At 27.4% G+C, this 17,985-nt stretch overlaps 3 protein-coding genes across 3 annotated transcripts; 1 reads left to right on the top strand and 2 right to left on the bottom strand.

Moving 5' to 3' along the window:
- Positions 1-2,304: 2,304 nt before the first annotated feature.
- On the top strand, positions 2,305-3,633 carry OCT59_002657 (uncharacterized protein; the record flags this gene model as incomplete). Its single annotated transcript, XM_066145065.1, has 1 exon — positions 2,305-3,633. The coding sequence occupies one exon, from the start codon at positions 2,305-2,307 to the stop codon at positions 3,631-3,633; it is 1,329 nt and encodes a 442-aa protein (XP_065995820.1).
- Positions 3,634-12,847: 9,214 nt separating this feature from the next.
- OCT59_002656 (uncharacterized protein) lies at positions 12,848-13,270 on the bottom strand (the record flags this gene model as incomplete). The annotated part of the gene is made up of 1 exon (XM_025311400.1): positions 12,848-13,270. The coding sequence occupies one exon, from the start codon at positions 13,268-13,270 to the stop codon at positions 12,848-12,850; it is 423 nt and encodes a 140-aa protein (XP_025172009.1).
- A 3,067-nt stretch (positions 13,271-16,337) lies between these two features.
- On the bottom strand, positions 16,338-17,422 carry OCT59_002655 (uncharacterized protein; the record flags this gene model as incomplete). The annotated part of the gene is made up of 5 exons (XM_066145064.1): positions 16,338-16,340; positions 16,414-16,687; positions 16,749-16,774; positions 17,210-17,275; positions 17,372-17,422. The coding sequence occupies 5 exons, from the start codon at positions 17,420-17,422 to the stop codon at positions 16,338-16,340; spliced, it is 420 nt and encodes a 139-aa protein (XP_065995819.1).
- Positions 17,423-17,985: the final 563 nt, after the last annotated feature.

Raw genomic sequence — 17,985 nt, 5'->3', positions numbered from 1 at the left:
ATGAATTATGTAATAATATATTTCATACCATTACATTCATTAAAGTAATAGGAACAGAAGAAATTATTGGAGGATATAATCCTTTGATTTGAAAAGTTTGGATAATAAATATGGTGAAACAAAAGATAGTTTTATATTTTCTTTTAAAAGTAAGGATAACTTCAAAGATCCAATTTTGAGTCATGTAAATCTCAAGAATATAAATAGAGCTTTATTTTATCATACTAGAAGTGGCCCTGCATTTAATCGTGATCTTTATATAGGCGTAGAAGGACCAGCAGATAATTCAAAAGAATATGATTTTAGAATTTGTGTAAAAAATACTTAAAAAAAAGAGATAAGGAATACAAAAGATGTATTCTCAATAGAAGACTATGAAGTATTTCAAATTGTGAAAAGTTAAGCTATATAATTTGTATTTAATTTTGTTCTTAAAGTTGTTACAGAATTATATAAGATTTTTGTAAACGTACATTAAAATAAATTCTAGGCTTGGGTTATAATTACTCAAGTTCCAATTTATTCGAGAAGTTAATTTCAAATAATTTCAAGTGTCAAATGCAAAGAAGTTTATCGAACTGATTACAAAATGCAAGATTATATACTGTAGAATCAATCAAATTAAGGGCTTAAACTTATAAATAAATAATCATTGCCTATTTGGTAAAATATTTTTTTGCTTTGATTTAGAAAGTGATAAAAAAAAATAAAATAGTTGAAAAAACTTCAAAAGCAAAATTTCATCATTAGTACTAGTCGATTTCGTTAAAATGGTTTCAGAAAAATGTGATGTCAGCAAAATAACAAGTCGGCAAAATTACATTGGCAAATTTTATGTCGGTAAAACAGATATCGGTAAAATGGGTAAATACGTAAGTTCATCTACCAACTATCAATAATTTTAACTAGAATATGCGATTTGCTGGGGGACTTCGTCCCCCAAATATAACATTTATAATTAAAAAAATTCTTTGATATAAATAAATTGAATTGTTACCGAATAATAAAATTTTATTATAATTAGACCCTATAAAAAATCATGTTTTAATAAGATTTATACAATTTTTTCTTAAAAATAATGTATCTAAACTATATATAAGGATATAGGAAAATGCACAATTCCATATCACAAAAATGCACCATTTGTATGATTGACCATAATTTATACTGAATTTATATTGATTTGATCAAAGAAATTACATAATTTGAACATAAAATTTACAAGAATTGGTCAATGAATTTACTGCTTAAATTATAATTATTAATATTAATTGCATTTATATGAATTTAATTTTAAATAATAATATTTTATTAAATTATTAAATCAAATATCATGTGATTATAATTAGCCAATAATATAAATTAATTTTTATAATTTAAAATAATGACATAAGGAAAAAAAAAACTCTTTCCCCTTTTTTACGTTTTATTAATTTTCCGCAGTAAATATAGCAATTTTGCTTTGGTTATTTTTTCAGTTTTCTGTTGAAAACTAAAGGGGTAGAGGCCCAGAGAGGGTGCCTCGGGCATAAGGCGAGGTTTTTTGTTCGTATATACATTATATAAATATAGAATATGACCTCTTCTAACTTTATACACATAGACTTTAACGTCCCCAGTTCGTACCCACATTTTACAAATAGCAATACAGTCTCTACACCTATCAACCACAACAAAAGTGATAATAATATACGAAATAATACATTTCCGACTTCTACTCCTAATTACATACCCCCGTACTCGACTAACGGCCTTCGCAAAATTCCTTCCAAGACGCTTGAGAATAAAAAACCTTTGAAAATTTTTTTTTCAAAATTTCACGTGACTAACCCGAATCGGGCAGGATATAACAAGATCTATGAAATCAGACGATCAAGATGTTACTTTTTTGAGTTAAATGATCTTCCTCTTGACACCAATGAAATTAATTTAACGATTCACACAAATGATTACCATGTGAAAAGTTCTCCAATAAGTTATTATAACACAAGCACAACGCCGAATGACAAATACAGAATAAGCTGTATGCTCACGCATTTTTTTTCCTCACAAAGAGTAATTCCACGACGTATTCAACAAAAATATTTTAATTTTATTCGAGATAAATTATTGGCTCGAAAAGAAATCATCCGATCACGTGCTAATACTCACAAGTCACGAAATATTCATACTCGTACTTTTTTTAATTTTACATATAAGAAATATCATTTTTATTTAGGATTATATATTCCCTGTCATCAATTATTACCCACTCCTGGCATAGGTCCACGTCCAAGTTGTTGTGCGGTTCCTGCACCTTTAGTTATGTCAAAGTGTAGACGAGCATGCGTTATGCATCAACACACGTTCTTCAAATCAAATTTATATCACAATATTCGAACTGATAATAATAATACTAGAACAATCAAAGCTAGTGGTGTAGTAAACTCTAAACAATCACATGGAAACCTGTTACATCAACGATGGAATAATCGAGTAAAGAAGAAAATTTATTCAAATAGATTGGGCATTTCCTATGATTCCTCCTATCATGCTCGCAATGTCAGTTCAGTACTTAAACATAATAATACACATATGTATAGGAAACGTTTAGATAATTTCTCACCTAAATATAGTGATAATGACAAAACAAAAAAACGACAAGAAATCCAGTTTGCACGCCTTTGTAAACGTATCTTCAACAAACCTGAACATAATCGACGTAATACTACACGTCATCAATTAAACACAGCACGACGCTACAGATTCTTATTTCTTCCATCACAATATATTAACAAACCGATCAAACATTTGATATATACTCATGGTTTAGACCACCCAAACTACGGTTTTGTCACTCCTTACCGTATTGATCGAGAGGATAATGAAAAAAAGTTAATATCAAGTATGACGTTTACGAATAAGTACTCACCGGAAGTCTATCATACAGTTGCACCATATCGGCCATACCCAGATATGTTCATTCTGCACAAATATAGGAATATTATACCTAAAGATCCGATCTATGACAATACTGGGAATTTTATTATTCCAGGATCAAGAGAATGGTTCACTTATATGCACAATCTACATCGATCAGGTACTATACCGATACCTATTCTTACAGGTCAAGTAACTCAATATGAATATTATGCAGAACAAGCTGCAGAACAAGATCGCATCGCTAAAATCGAACGTGACAAGGAGGAATTTCGTATACACATCAAGAAAAATTTTGGAACAACATATTTACGACATATAGATCGTACTAGAGAAATTAATCGACTTTTCAACAAGTCTGAAGAATTTGATTTTAAGATGAGACATTTCACGTCTGATTTACGACAATTTGGATCTGATAGGGATCACCGTGCCTATATCAATCACGAACTCAAGGAATTTAATGAACGCTATAAAGCCAGTACTTACAGTAAAAGTTATGTACTAGAATCAGAACTTTCCGATAATACCAAAGAACTCGAACGACGCCCTAATAAACGTAATCCTACGATGGTTCCTAACAATTTCTTCACAAGTCAAGAGAATAGATACAAACGAAGGTTAAACCCACCTGCAGAAGCGGATGACTCACCAGAAGCAGGTCCTTCAGTGTTCAATAATTTACGTAGTTTACATGCCAAGTACCTTTTTTGAGTCAAAAATACCCCTTTATATAGTTTCTTTTCTTATAAATATATTGTACACATTTGTACCAGGTTATTTTAACAAACAAACAATTTAGAATAGTGTGAATCAATCCAACCATGACAGTATTTACGGTTGGCGACCTTCGGGTTGAAAGAAAAATACGGATCGTTTTTTTTAATGATTGTTTTTTTAGATAGCCGCTAGTCTCTCGGATGGTTTTTTTTATGGTTCCCATTTGATTTTTTAGCGTAGTCCTACTTTATCAAAGAGTACAGATCGAAGAGTGGGGTCCCGTAGGGGATGACGAACAAAGGTCTATACACATATATTAGCTTTAAGTATTTTCGAATTCTTTTTTTCTTCTATTTGTAATAGCCTGGGTTTTAACACTCTTTTAGTAATAAAATAAATAAATAAATAAATAAATAAAATAATGACATAAGCTGTAATAAGTGTTCTAAAGTTAATACAGCTACAAAAAAATGAAATCTTATGAAAACTAATATTCAAGTAGTTTCAACCTGCCTGAACAACTTTCAATTAATAAATAAAGTTGATTTCATTTGCCCAAAGTGGAAATATTACGCTCTAAGTTAAAACACAAAAAAAAGAGTTAATATCATCAAGAAAAATGCAATTTTCTCTAAGCACCACACCTACATTCATGAAAATTAATATTCAAGTTGTTTTAACCTGCCTGAACAACTTTCAATTAATAAATAAAGTTGATTTCATTTGTCTAAAGTGGAAATATTACGCTCTAAATTAAAAAAACAGAAAAGAGAGTTAATATCATCAAGAAAAATGCAATTTTCTCTAAGCACTACACCTACATTCATGAAAATTAATATTCAAATAGTTTCAACCTGCCTGAACAACTTTCAATTAATAAATAAAGTTGATTTCATTTGCCCAAAGTGGAAATATTACGCTCTAAGTTAAAAAAACAGAAAAGAAAGTTAATATCATCAAGAAAAATGCAATTTTCTCTAAGCACTACACCTACATTCATGAAAATTAATATTGAAGTTGTTTCAATCTACCTGAACAACTTTCAATTAATAAATAAAGTTGATTTCATTTGCCCAAAGTGGAAATATTACGCTCTAAATTAAAAAACAGAAAAGAGAGTTAATATCATCAAGAAAAATGCAATTTTCTCTGAGCACTACACCTACATTCATGAAAATTAATATTCAAGTGGTTTCAACCTGCCTGAACAACTTTCATTTAATAAATAAAGTTGATTTCATTTGCCCAAAGTGGAAATATTACGCTATAAATTAAAAAACAGAAAAGAGAGTTAATATCATCAAGAAAAATGCAATTTTCTCTAAGCACTACACCTACATTCATGAAAATTAATATTCAAATGGTTTCAACCTGCCTGAACAACTTTCAATTAATAAATAAAGTTGATTTCATTTGTCTAAAGTGGAAATATTACGCTCTAAGTTAAAAAACAGAAAAGAGAGTTAATATCATCAAGAAAAATGCAATTTTCTCTGAGCACTACACCTACATCCATGAAAATTAATATTCAAGTAGTTTCAACCTGCCTGAACAACTTTCAATTAATAAATAAAGTTGATTTCATTTGTCTAAAGTGGAAATATTACGCTCTAAATTAAAACACAAAAAAGAGAGTTAATATCATCAAGAAAAATGCAATTTTCTCTAAGCACTACATCTACATTCATGAAAATTAATATTCAAATGGTTTCAACCTGCCTGAACAACTTTCAATTAATAAATAAAGTTGATTTCATTTGTCTAAAGTGGAAATATTCCGCTCTAAGTTAAAAAACAGAAAAGAGAGTTAATATCATCAAGAAAAATGCAATTTTCTATGAGCACTACACCTACATTCATGAAAATTAATATTCAAGTAGTTTCAACCTGCCTGAACAACTTTCATTTAATAAATAAAGTTGATTTCATTTGCCCAAAGTGGAAATATTACGCTCTAAATTAAAAAACAGAAAAGAGAGTTAATATCATCAAGAAATGCAATTTTCTCTAAGCACTATACCTATATTCATGAAAATTAATATTCAAGTGGTTTCAACATGCCTGAACAACTTTTAATTAATAAATGAAGTTGATTTCATTTGGCCAAAGTGGATATTATAGTATATTTGGAAAAAGAAGTTTAATTTAAAAAAATTTTATATAAAAAATAAATGTAATATAAAAATTAAGAACTGAGATGATAAAAATTTGAAAATGACCTGACATAAATTTTTAATTAATTTTTTCATTAATTATAAATTCAAGTAGTTTAAAAATAAAAATAGTAAGAAAAAATATTTTTTATGAAATATCACATTATTTTCTAAAAAAAATACACTTAAATACACTTATAAATTTAATTTGTGATTATGTAATATCCAAATATTTAATCTTACAAATAGAAAAAAATGTAAAAAAATTTATAAAAAAAGAAAAATTTTTGAAAAAAATTTTCGTATAACACTTTTTTATTTTGATTATCACAAGATCTACATGATCATCTACACGTTTCAATTTTTTTAACGAAAAAGAAATATATTTGAATCTATTTTTATTGAAAATCAATAAAGATCAACAAAATCAAATACAAATATAAAACTTATTGTTTGATGCCTCAAGTTAATATGTAGCGAAAGTGGCACAAAAATGAATATTTTGTAATTTTATTCTAATGATATCAAAGAAGCAATATTGCAATAACAACGTCTATAGCTATATAGCTATTGCAATTGCAATTGCAATAGCAATAGCAATAGCAATAGCAATTGCAATTGCAATTAGCAATATATATAGCTATATAAAATTGAATCAAAAAAGTTCACATTGAGCATTTCCGAAATTATGAAAAAATGCATGTAGATCGTATGACAAACTACAAATTAAGCGAAAAAGTGAATAAATTTGGAAGATGATCGTCAGAAATTTATCATCCAAAAGCATACTATCGCTAATAAGTCAGGACCTTGTAAAATATTCAATTCAATATTTTCATATTTTCACAGTATATAAACCTAGTATAATTTACACAATAAATTTGACATTTCAAAATGATATTAAATAATTATGGTGAAATATTTGATTTTTCTAAAAATAAATTTTCCATCTCTTTTCTCTAGAAGATGCAGTACGAAAATATTGGGACAGCACACAAAATATTTTAATGAAACATGAATTTTCTTTAATACTTTGTTCTTCTCCAGCATAAATAATAACGTCATATCCAATTTCTGTTTAAATAAGTTTCATAGTCGCTAGATAGTAACTCTGCCCAAAATTTCGAAATCATTATTTACTTTATATAAATAATAAGAAAAGCAAAGTTTGGAGTTGTATTTTATATCAGAATTCTAAACTATATTAATTTAAGTTTATGTAAATTTTATAGATTGCAGATGAAAATTAAAAAAATAAAATAATTTATTAAACAGAAATAAAAGAATTTAATCTCACATGAATTATATTCTAATTAAATGCCGTGAGTAATATAAAATAATCAAATTGGAGCACGTAGAGGATGTGAAATTTAAGGAAAAATAAAGAGACCCTGAACAACCCATTAGGTAATATTAAAGATTGGAAACTTTCGTTTTCATAGAAGTTTGGTCCATTAAAAAAATTATCTTCGAAAGAACTGTTTGTAATTTGTGATGTATTAATTGTATAAATTCGAGAGATTTGATTAATGGTATCAGAGTCACGAGTGTTATTTATATTACCCACGAGATGCTCTTTCTTAAAATAATTTATACACAAAATTTATTTTTTAATTATTTGAAATACTTCATAATCTTCTACTATAAAGTCTTCTGGAATTCCTGTGTCATAATAAGAAATCCCAAAATGACGCTGTTTATTAGACCAATTATTCTTAAAGCAGTATAAATTACCCATAGTTGGTCCATTAGTATCATAACAATAAACAGCATACTTCTTATTATTAACATAACTTACTTTTGAAGTAGAAATATTTTTTCTATTTGTAAAATTAAAAATAAAGCTATCTTCTGTAGTTTTCCAAACGCAATTACCATTCCAATCAAGTGGATTATACCCTCCAATTATTTGTGTAGAATTTTTAATTTTTGCTACCCAAATAGTAGCTCCTTTATTGTCACAATTTTTATGAAAAGTATTAGTGTCAATTCCATCACGACTTGAACGATATAATAATTTAAAATCATATGGAATATTTTTCATATTATAATGTGAAGAATCTTTTCTATCAATCCATGAAGCAAAAAGATGAATATGTTTTGATTCAATCAAGGTTGAATCGAGATGATACTTTAAATTTGGTTTTCTTGAAGGTGGTAAATTAGTTTTAGTTTTTATATTAGGAACTATGTGAAATTCTAAAAGATTATGAATTAAATCTTGTGGTAAAACGTCTTTGTAACAATAAACTTTGTAAAAGAAATCTGTAGGTTCAATATCATAAAATCGAATTAAAGGAATAAATCTATATAATTCTCTTTCGACTCTTATAATATCTTCTTTACTCCATTTTGTTGAATCATTCTTTATATTTTGTTGAGCAAAACACCATTTTAATAAATTCTCCCAAACTTCAATTTCATCCATATATAAGTCATCCCTTTTTAATAATAATTCTACTAAAGGAGCTTTTAAATTAATGAAATTATCAGAGCTAAATAAAATTTTAGGTTCTTCACAAATTTTTTCAAGAAAAAAATTCCATAAATCCGTAAATGCTTCATGTTGATAAACGGTTTCAAGAATTCCAGTTGGATTTTTTTGCAAAAATTCAGTTTTATATTCAATTAAAAATTCTTGAATGTGGGAAACTAATGAATTGATATTTAGTTCATCCACAGCTATCAATAAATCCAATACATCAGGACCTTGTAAATTCTTTAATTCAATATTTCCACAATAAATGAACCTAATATATTTAATAGTTAGAAAAATTTAAATTATGTGAACAAAAAAATTTATCATAAATTATATAAATTATTAGATTATTACCTAAGAATAATATTAAATAATTGAGGTGAAATATTTGGTTTTTTGAAAATAAATTTTCCATCTCTTTTCTCAAACCATTCATTAGAAAATGCAGAACGGAAATATTGAGACCTAATACATAAAATATTTGAATGTGCATGAATTTCCTTCATATTTTGGCCTTCTCCAGCATAAATAATAACATCATATCCAATTTCTGTTTCAAAAAGTTTTTCATAGTCGCTAGATAATTCTGCTAAAAATTTTGAAGACATTATTTTTTTTAATGTAAAAGAAAAAAAAAATAAATAAATTTAAAGTTTAAAAGCCACAATTAATTTTATGTCGATTGTGTAGTTTGTGTACAGTGAATTTCTAGAAACAGTTACTGTGTTCACTTTTTCTAAAATCATGTGACAAATTATTACAAATGTCATAAATAAAAAGTCTAATGGTCTATTTTATTAAGTTATTGAATCTCTTTACTGATATTCAGTAAATAGACGAATCACATTTTTATCAGAAGTTTACATATCATAATTATCATATTGTAAATACCTAAAATCTTATGATGTAAAAAAGTGATTTTAGATATAGCAAATTGTTTATTAGCGACTTATGTATGATACATTTATTTTTTTTTTTGAGACTGGTAGGAAATGTGTGCGCAAAATTAGAGGCGAGCTTCAGAAAAAAAGAAGTATTCAAATGAATTAATTAATCGAGATAATTAACTTGAGTTCTTTATCTTGCGAACAATCATTTCAGTTTGTTAAAATAGATGGTTATTTAATGGATTAATTATTAAAAATTTCTCGCAAATTCTTTTTTTTAAAAAAAAAATTTCAAAAAAAATATAAAATTTTGATCTTATTGTGAGGTTGTCAAACGTAAATTCCAAATTTCATTCGTTGCTGGATCAATTATATCATTATTAAATTGCAACCTATGAACTTCATTCTTTACGAAAGTATATTATCAACATCCATGTGATTAAATACTTTTGAATATATATTTTAATAATACTGATTAAAAAATTTCTTATTTTATTTATTTACGTTAGCAAAATGAGAGAAAATATTTTATCGTAATTATACGTTACGATAAGATTTTGGAGCAATCGTCATCAATAAATATTTCTTATTGTGTAACGTAAAAACTAAAATGAAATTATAAATTTAGCAATGATGAGTACCCAGGTAACAATTTTTTTTGGTAAATTTTCTGCATTTGTCACACAATAATACAAACGTATCCCCTGTTTCACAAATATTTAAACAAAGTTATTTAAACCTGTAAACTTATGAACAAGTATCACAAATTGACAAAATATTCTTTTATACGTAAAAAGAATTTCTTTAAAAATTTAGCAGGTTATATTACCAATAATTTAAGAATTACGTATGAAGGTGTAACATTACTATATTTTTAAGAAAAAATAAATGTTCTCACGTATGAAATTTCCATTTTTATTTTGTCATAAGACTAACACGAATAGTTTTAATAAAGTAATCATTTGTCCAATGCTTATTTTAAAGGTGTATGCAGCATACAGTACATACGTTAGCATGTCTGAGTCTATTTTGTGGAACCTTTATTACCTGATCAAAACACCGTTTTAATACATACTCGTTTACCTGGTAAACACTCGAGTCCAAAATGGAGATAAAATTACGACAATAGTAATAATTAATAACGTTTTCAAAAAGGTTCGTCGATCATTCAATTATAGTACGAAATATTTTATACATATTTTTTGCTGCGACTTAATGAATAGTCATTCATAAAGTATTTTATATTATTATTTATTTTTTAACAAGTTTTAATTTTGAACTTTACGCAATTTTACAGTAGTGCGAGATTAAAAAATTTTGGACAAATTCATTAAGTTGATTTGAATTTGAATTTTTTCTTAATTATTTTTAATAAAGAATTTTTTCTGTTTTTTAAAAAAAATTTCGAAATAAATAATCTGGTATAATTATATCTCATTTACATTATTTTGTTTACACTTCAGGACTTTGGATGAACAGGCATGGGCGCTAATAAAAACTTCTAAATCGGCGGAGATTGATATCCAATATTTTGCAGTTCTTCGACTTAGGTTATTGCTACGGTATAAATACAATGGTCGTCATACTTGATTAATAAATAAATTTTCTGTATTAATTAAGTCCAAATTAACATTTCCAACCAGCGCATGGTCAGTTTTCCGAATGGGCGATACACTTGTTCCAATCTCCACTAAAATCATAAATACGGCTTAGATAGAAATAGATTTACCAAAGTTATCATATACTATAGTTTAAAACATAGATCATAGAATAAATATATGTATTCTTTAAGATTCTAAAAGCTTTATCGTGAGTAATTATTTATAGTTATGATAATTTTATTTTTAAATATTAAATTTTAAATTTACATTTAGCTTGGCGCGATCGCAAGTTGGATAATATTAAATTTTGTACTTGAGTAACTTCATTACGATCCGATTTTGGTCCATAACGAACTTTTTCTCAAATCGTCTATAATTAATTTTATCACTATTAATATACCTATTACATATGATGAAGCTTAATTATAAACCAGTCATCGCAGTAGATCACCTGACATTTATGAGTTTCAATAATTCAATTTCGGATTTCAATTGTATTGATACTATAAATATATATTAAAACGATAATGATAAAGTACGACTTTGTAATATATTTTTAGATATATTGAATTTTTATATTTTTTTAACATATTAAATCGGTATAATAAAAATATTATAACGACCAAAATCAATCTGACTGTATTTAGAATACAAGGTAGATGATAATTGATAATCTTTTTATGATCATTATAATGGCCTTAAAAAATGTGTAGATCCTTCCTTTTTTTAGATAATACCGGCTTGTTATCCATTTATATCATTTATATACTGCTCGTGTTCTGAAACTGTTAACCTCGATAATAAAAACTCGATATAACTATAAATCATTTACTTTTTCACCATATATGAATATCGGTATAATTTTGATATTTTTCATAGATTTCCATATAAATCCTGTCATATCGTTATATCGGAGTTTGTACACGAATAAAAAAAATGTAATTCCGGTATTCCGGTGATTATATGTCATACAACAAGAAATTTTATTTAAATTACTGTAGAAAATGTAGATCATTTAATTTGTTTTCCTAATAAATTAAATAAGGGGCTATTAAAGTGATTCAGCTTCACTTTCATCATATATCTCAATTAGTTAATCAAAGCTCACCATTGAAGTTCTGAAGTTCTATCGGCCGAGTGGCGAACGGGTATAAGTATAAGCGAAGCGCAAATGATGCAAATAATAAAACTGATAGAATCATTTGTCGTATAAATTTATTAATTGATGTAACGTAACTTTATATAGTTACAGATTAAATAGTAAAGGGCGTTATTATAATATGTTTAATATGCTTTTTAAAAAAGTAAATAGATTTTTAAAAAATTATATAAACTCCCATAAAGTTTTTATCTACCACTGTTATTAAAAAAAATAATTAGGATAAAATATCGATCTACTTACCTACTTAATGAATTATTTGACTCTAATCTTTTTTATTTCATCCAATTGTAAATTTCAAAAACTTTGACCGCTTATTTTATCTTCGTTTTAGCTTGTACAATCGCGTAAAATGAACATTATTTATTAAAAATCATATATATCATAAATTTAAATTATTTAAAAATTGCACCGCGGCGATACCCGTAATGTGAAAGAAAAACTCAAAATGGAAATGATTGCCCTTTCAAGCAAAATGATCGAATTTTAAAGGTCACAGAATTTAGCGATTCTGCAACTTGTATCTTCTGTAATTATTTTTAGAATAACTTGTAAAATAATTAAGAATATAAAAATAATTGTTTTCGAGACAAAAACTTCAAGTTATGGGTGAAAAAAGCTGTAATATTTTTAATACTGTATTTTTATTAATAAAATCATTTAAGTAAGTTACAATATGTTTATCCCAACTAAAAAAAGGTTACATAGTTGGTTTGTATTTTTTTTTGTGCACTAATTTATGATAGAGAAATCTTATGATAAAAAATTTGTAAAAATTGTCGAATTTTGTAAATTTATCCATATATATAATAATAAAAAGAATGAAAAAAATTTTAATTTAAATCTTAAAAAAAAAAAAGCTTAATTCCTAACGTGAAGCTTAAGGGTAATATTGAGTTTAAAACATACTGTAACGGAAAATTGAAATTTTACTGAAAAGGGTGAATCAAAAATTCAAAACCTTTGTCATCATGAAAACTCGTACCGTTTAAAATAGAATTTTCTAAAGGAGTTTTTGTAATTTGCGGTGTATTAATCCGAGCAATTAATTCGATAGTAGTAGCATTTCGAGCTTTATTTACATTATCTGCAAGGTTCTTAAACTGCCATTTTTGTGAAGCCGATAAACGTGAGTTCCAAATTTCATCCGTTACCGAATCAATATCAATTATATGACGTTGATTATCTGACCGTAACTTGAAATCTAAACAAATCTTGAGTAATTCTTTTCCGGTCGATATTTTAGGAATTGTTCCATCCCTTGCTTTAATTGCAAGCTTTTGTGCTTGTTCATTTACATTAAGAAATGTAAATATGTTGTTGTAATCTATGAGACTTAAGAATCTGTCCATATTTATGATATTTTTTTATTTTTATTTTTTTTTTTGTAATTTCTGATTTTCGCTCGTATATTTATATTATTTTTTTATATATATTGTATATACTATACTTTTCTTGCTTTTATGTATCAGATATGGTTAAAAAGTATATGATTTAACAATAAAATACGGTAATTAATGCGTGTAAGGACATGAATCATACTTGGCGCCTAATCAATAAATGAGCACTTTTATTATTTCGTTTATATATATAATACAAGTCGCCAGAAACCGAAATATTAAAACTTTTGTTTACCAAAATAATGGTTTATTTAATTATTTAGGGTTGCCATGTAAAGAAAGTTTAGAAAAGTACAATATTTGGGGTATGCTAGGGTATTATTTTACGCGTATATTAAAATAATGTTGCCATGTATATTATCACGTATACTAGGTTTAGGCTAGGCCGATATGGTATTATTTTATGCCATCTATTATCACGTGTATTAGGAGTCTACCGCGTGACTTTTGTCTGGAATTATCACTTCTCCGGCATCATCAAAATCTCACGTGATTATAGAGAAATATTTGTCACAATGTTTGTGTAACGTTACGTGATACAAGCGGGTAATTCAGGCCAAAATTGCGATGCAGGCCAGAATTAACGACTTAAACCGGTTACTGAAACCAGTTCTATCGGTTCGGCCACTCCGACCCACTCCGGTTCCCTGAACCGAGTCGTTTCCATGTCCCCTCGGTTTCCGATTTTACTATTTTATTGGAAGACTTGAGTATCATTGGCTGAATTTCATGTACCCGAGCTTCTTTTTGATTGTTACGCTGGGGAGTTCTGGAATTATGGCATTAACTGTAGCGTTTTGCGTAATATGTGATAAATGAACTTCAGCGAAACCAGATTTTAGATAAGTATGGGGAGAGTGTGTGTATACTTAATATTTAATTGTGAACGTTTCTAACGTTACTTTCTTGTTCATTTGATTGTAGTAGTGATCTAGTTTGAACTGATGAATTAATTTTAGCATTTCGGTAATGCAATACGGCATTTTGGCTATTATAAGTGCGGCGAAACTTGGTGGTGCAACTTTATTTTTGATTTGGGTGATGATCTTTGGTTAATTCTTAGTTTTTCTTGGGTGTTTTTTTATTGTGGTGAACTTTAGTAATAACTTTACTGTTGTAATTTTCATTTATATTTATTGTATCAAAGGTATAAATTTTATTTAATAAAATTCAGTGGCAGGTCGTTTTAAGCATTATACAGGGAGTCTAGATCTATATTTACCAAAAAAAAAGAAAAAATACTTGTTTACAGAGTTGGACTCGATTAAGTTGAATCATTAAATCATTCATAATTTTATGCAGCACGGACCAGGAATAATGCTAGTTAATTTTTTAATCGTCATATATGGATAATTACTCCGGAGCTAGATGTATCAAACTGAAAAAAGAATGAAATTTAAAGTAATAAAGATGCATTTAAATTTGAAGGGAAAAGGTTGGATTGAATAATTGAATATGTACAATTTTATTTATAAGTGTATAGAAATCATAGAGGAATACTGTTAACGTCAGTTCTTTAGTTGCTTAAAAAATATTAAGCAGTAAGTTTAATTAAAAATATATTAAGCAGAAGGGTCGGAGAGGTCAGGAATTAAGATGACTAACATAAATCTTATACAAAACAATCAATTCTAACAAATCCGACCAGATGCGAATAAAGTATAGCTTCCCAATTAGCCTATACGATCAGACGCAAATGAAGGATTTACAAACAGTCAAAAATAAACAATAAGAAATAAGAAATAAAGTGTATAAGACATAATTCAAGGACAAGGTGTATATTTAGAATATAGACTTTATTATCATCATTAAACTTTAGGACTTTTGACCCTTAATACATGGTATGAGTGCGCGCCTTTATTAAACCTTGCGAATACTATCTATTTATAATAAAATTTACACTATGTACTATATAAAATATATAAAATATATAAACTATATGAAATATATAAACTATATGGAATATATAAACTATATAAATTATATTTAATATATTGCATTTATCCATATATTCAACTAGTGCTTCGATCCGGATGAAATCCGTCATCCGGATTACACAAAAAAAAATCTGGATTATATCCGGTTTGATCCGGATTGAAATCCGGGTCAGAAATCCGGGTGAAATCCGGAATCCGGATCAGATTTCATATATAAAATTTTTTAGATTGCATATGACGATCCATATTAGAGATAATGGTACTTATTAATACAATTTGGTAGGTTTTTTTTAATTTTTGTAGCCTTTTTTCCGATTTGATTATTGAATTTGAATTAGCTTATTTTATCGTAATTCGGGCCGGCACTATTAATTTGGCCTGAGTTACAAATTTTATTCAAATTTTGATAAAATCAGGCTTAAAAAACAATATCGCGTCTTAAATTATGATTTTACTTAATAAGATTAATAAAAATGTAAAAATAATTTTCACTTTAATTATATTAAATAAATTAATAATAAATAAATAATTTTTTACTAATCATCAATTTATCATTGTTCATGACAAAATTTATATACAGTCGTCCCCCTCTATAGTCACACCTCTTGGGACCACACAATGCTGTGACTATAGAGAGGTGTGCTTATATGAGACTTTTACAATATAGTCACATATATATAAAATTTTTGTATTAGCGTGACTATAAATTTTTTTTTTATTTGTTATTTTTATATAATAATCTTTATTTTAAAATTAAATATAATTATATAACATGATAAAAATAAAGCACGTTGCCTTCTAATATGTATATCAAATCCGATTTTATTATTTTACGCTATTATAACTATTATAACTATTATAACTAATAAAAGTATTACATCTCGCAATTATTAAAAATTATATTAATGTTATTTACCTATCAAAAAAACCATCAAGTGTACTTTGCTTTTTTGCATTGATCTCTCTAACTCTAATTACTCGTAAGTATTTTCTAAAAATACGCAAATCACCAATATTAAACTCGGAATCTTCTTGTTGTTCAAAATAATTAACAAAAGTTTCCAACCCATTAATTGCTTTTTTCACTGATATCAGAGGAATTTCTTCATTTTCGTCATCATCTTCACTTTCTTCTACTTGATTTTCTTCATTTCGCACCATATCAATAATTTGCTCTTCAGTAAGGTGCTCTTCAGTTGGAATTTCACGATCAAGCAACTGAAAATATTCCAATACATCAGCAGTTTCTTCCGGCAAATTAATAAGAAGATTTTCAAGTTCATCATCATCTAAATCTTCTTCATCCGTATTATCATCATCACAAGATGGAAGTATACCTGTTTTGATCCAACAATTTTGAATTGTTGTTGGAGTGACATTATTCCATGATTCAGCAATATAATCAATTGCCTCCTTAATGTTTAACTTATTTCTAAATAAAATAATAAATTAATAACATTAATAGAAAAATAATGTTAATTTTTTAAACTTACTTAACATGATCAACTCCAGAATCAAACTGCCGAATTAAATGTCTACAAAATTCTTGTTTATATTTAGCTTTAAAACTATGGATAATACCTGCATCCATAGGTTGGAGATGAGCGGTTGTATTTGGTGGAAGATAAACAAGCTCAATATTAGTAAGATCAACAGCAGGTTTTTCTTTTTTCTTTTGTTTTTTAGATTCTTGTTCGTCATCAGATTCTGAAATTTCTTCATCATCCATATCATCATTTTTTTTAAATCTTTTTGGATTAAAGTGGGATCCTGCATTATCAATAAGAAGTAAAACTCTTCTATCCATTGTGCGAAAGTAATAGTCAAGGTGTTTAAGCCATTCAATGAAAATATCAGATCTCATCCATGCTTTTGAATTGGCTCGATAAATGACTGGAAGAGTTGACTTGTTGAGATTTTTAAAACATCGGGGATTTAATGATTTTCCAATTACCAAAGGACGAATTTTATGAGATCCTGTAGCATTAGCACAAAATAAAACAGAAACTCGGCTTTTGTCCTACAGAAAATAATTATTTTGTCAAAAAGTGATTACAGAAAAATAAAAAACATTTAAAGAGTTATTTTAACGAAAAATTATTACAATAAAAATTACCATTTTACGCCCCGCAACTGCACCAGTACTCAATGTTTGGTTTGGCTCCATTCGGAAAAAAAGCCCAGTTTCATCTGCATTATAAATATCTTCCTTGTCATACTTAGCTAAAAGTGCACGAAGACGTACACGTTCTTCTGGAAGAGTTTCTATAGGGGCACTATTAGCCTCACCTGAAAACTTAACTCTTTGAAGTCCATTCCGTTTTTTGAATCTGTACACCCAACCATTAGTAAATTTTATTTGATTTTCTCCAATATTTAACATTTGTGCAAGTTCTATTCCTTTTTGTTGTAAAATCATATCAGTTAAAGGAAGTCCAGCGGTCACTGCTTGTGCTGTCCAAATTTGCAAGGCCTTATCAAGTTCTGGATACTGAACTGAGCGATGACGAAATGTACATGCAGTCTGTGAAGTTGAAAGAACTGCCATCCACTTTTCACGATTTTGCCATATTTTTGATACAGTTGATCTATCAATGTTTAATTCATTATATTTTGTATTAAAGTAAAGTGCAACTTCTTCCTGTTTCACATTACTATTTGCCATTATATATTCACATATTTCTTTTTTTATTTCATTACTAATGGCAGAACGAATTCTCCTTGCTTTTT

The sequence above is a fragment of the Rhizophagus irregularis genome, chromosome 11, assembly GCF_026210795.1.
Source record: "Rhizophagus irregularis chromosome 11, complete sequence".
In the NCBI taxonomy this organism is placed as follows: Eukaryota; Fungi; Glomeromycota; class Glomeromycetes; order Glomerales; family Glomeraceae; genus Rhizophagus; species Rhizophagus irregularis.
This window is presented reverse-complemented; position numbering and strand designations above follow the sequence as displayed.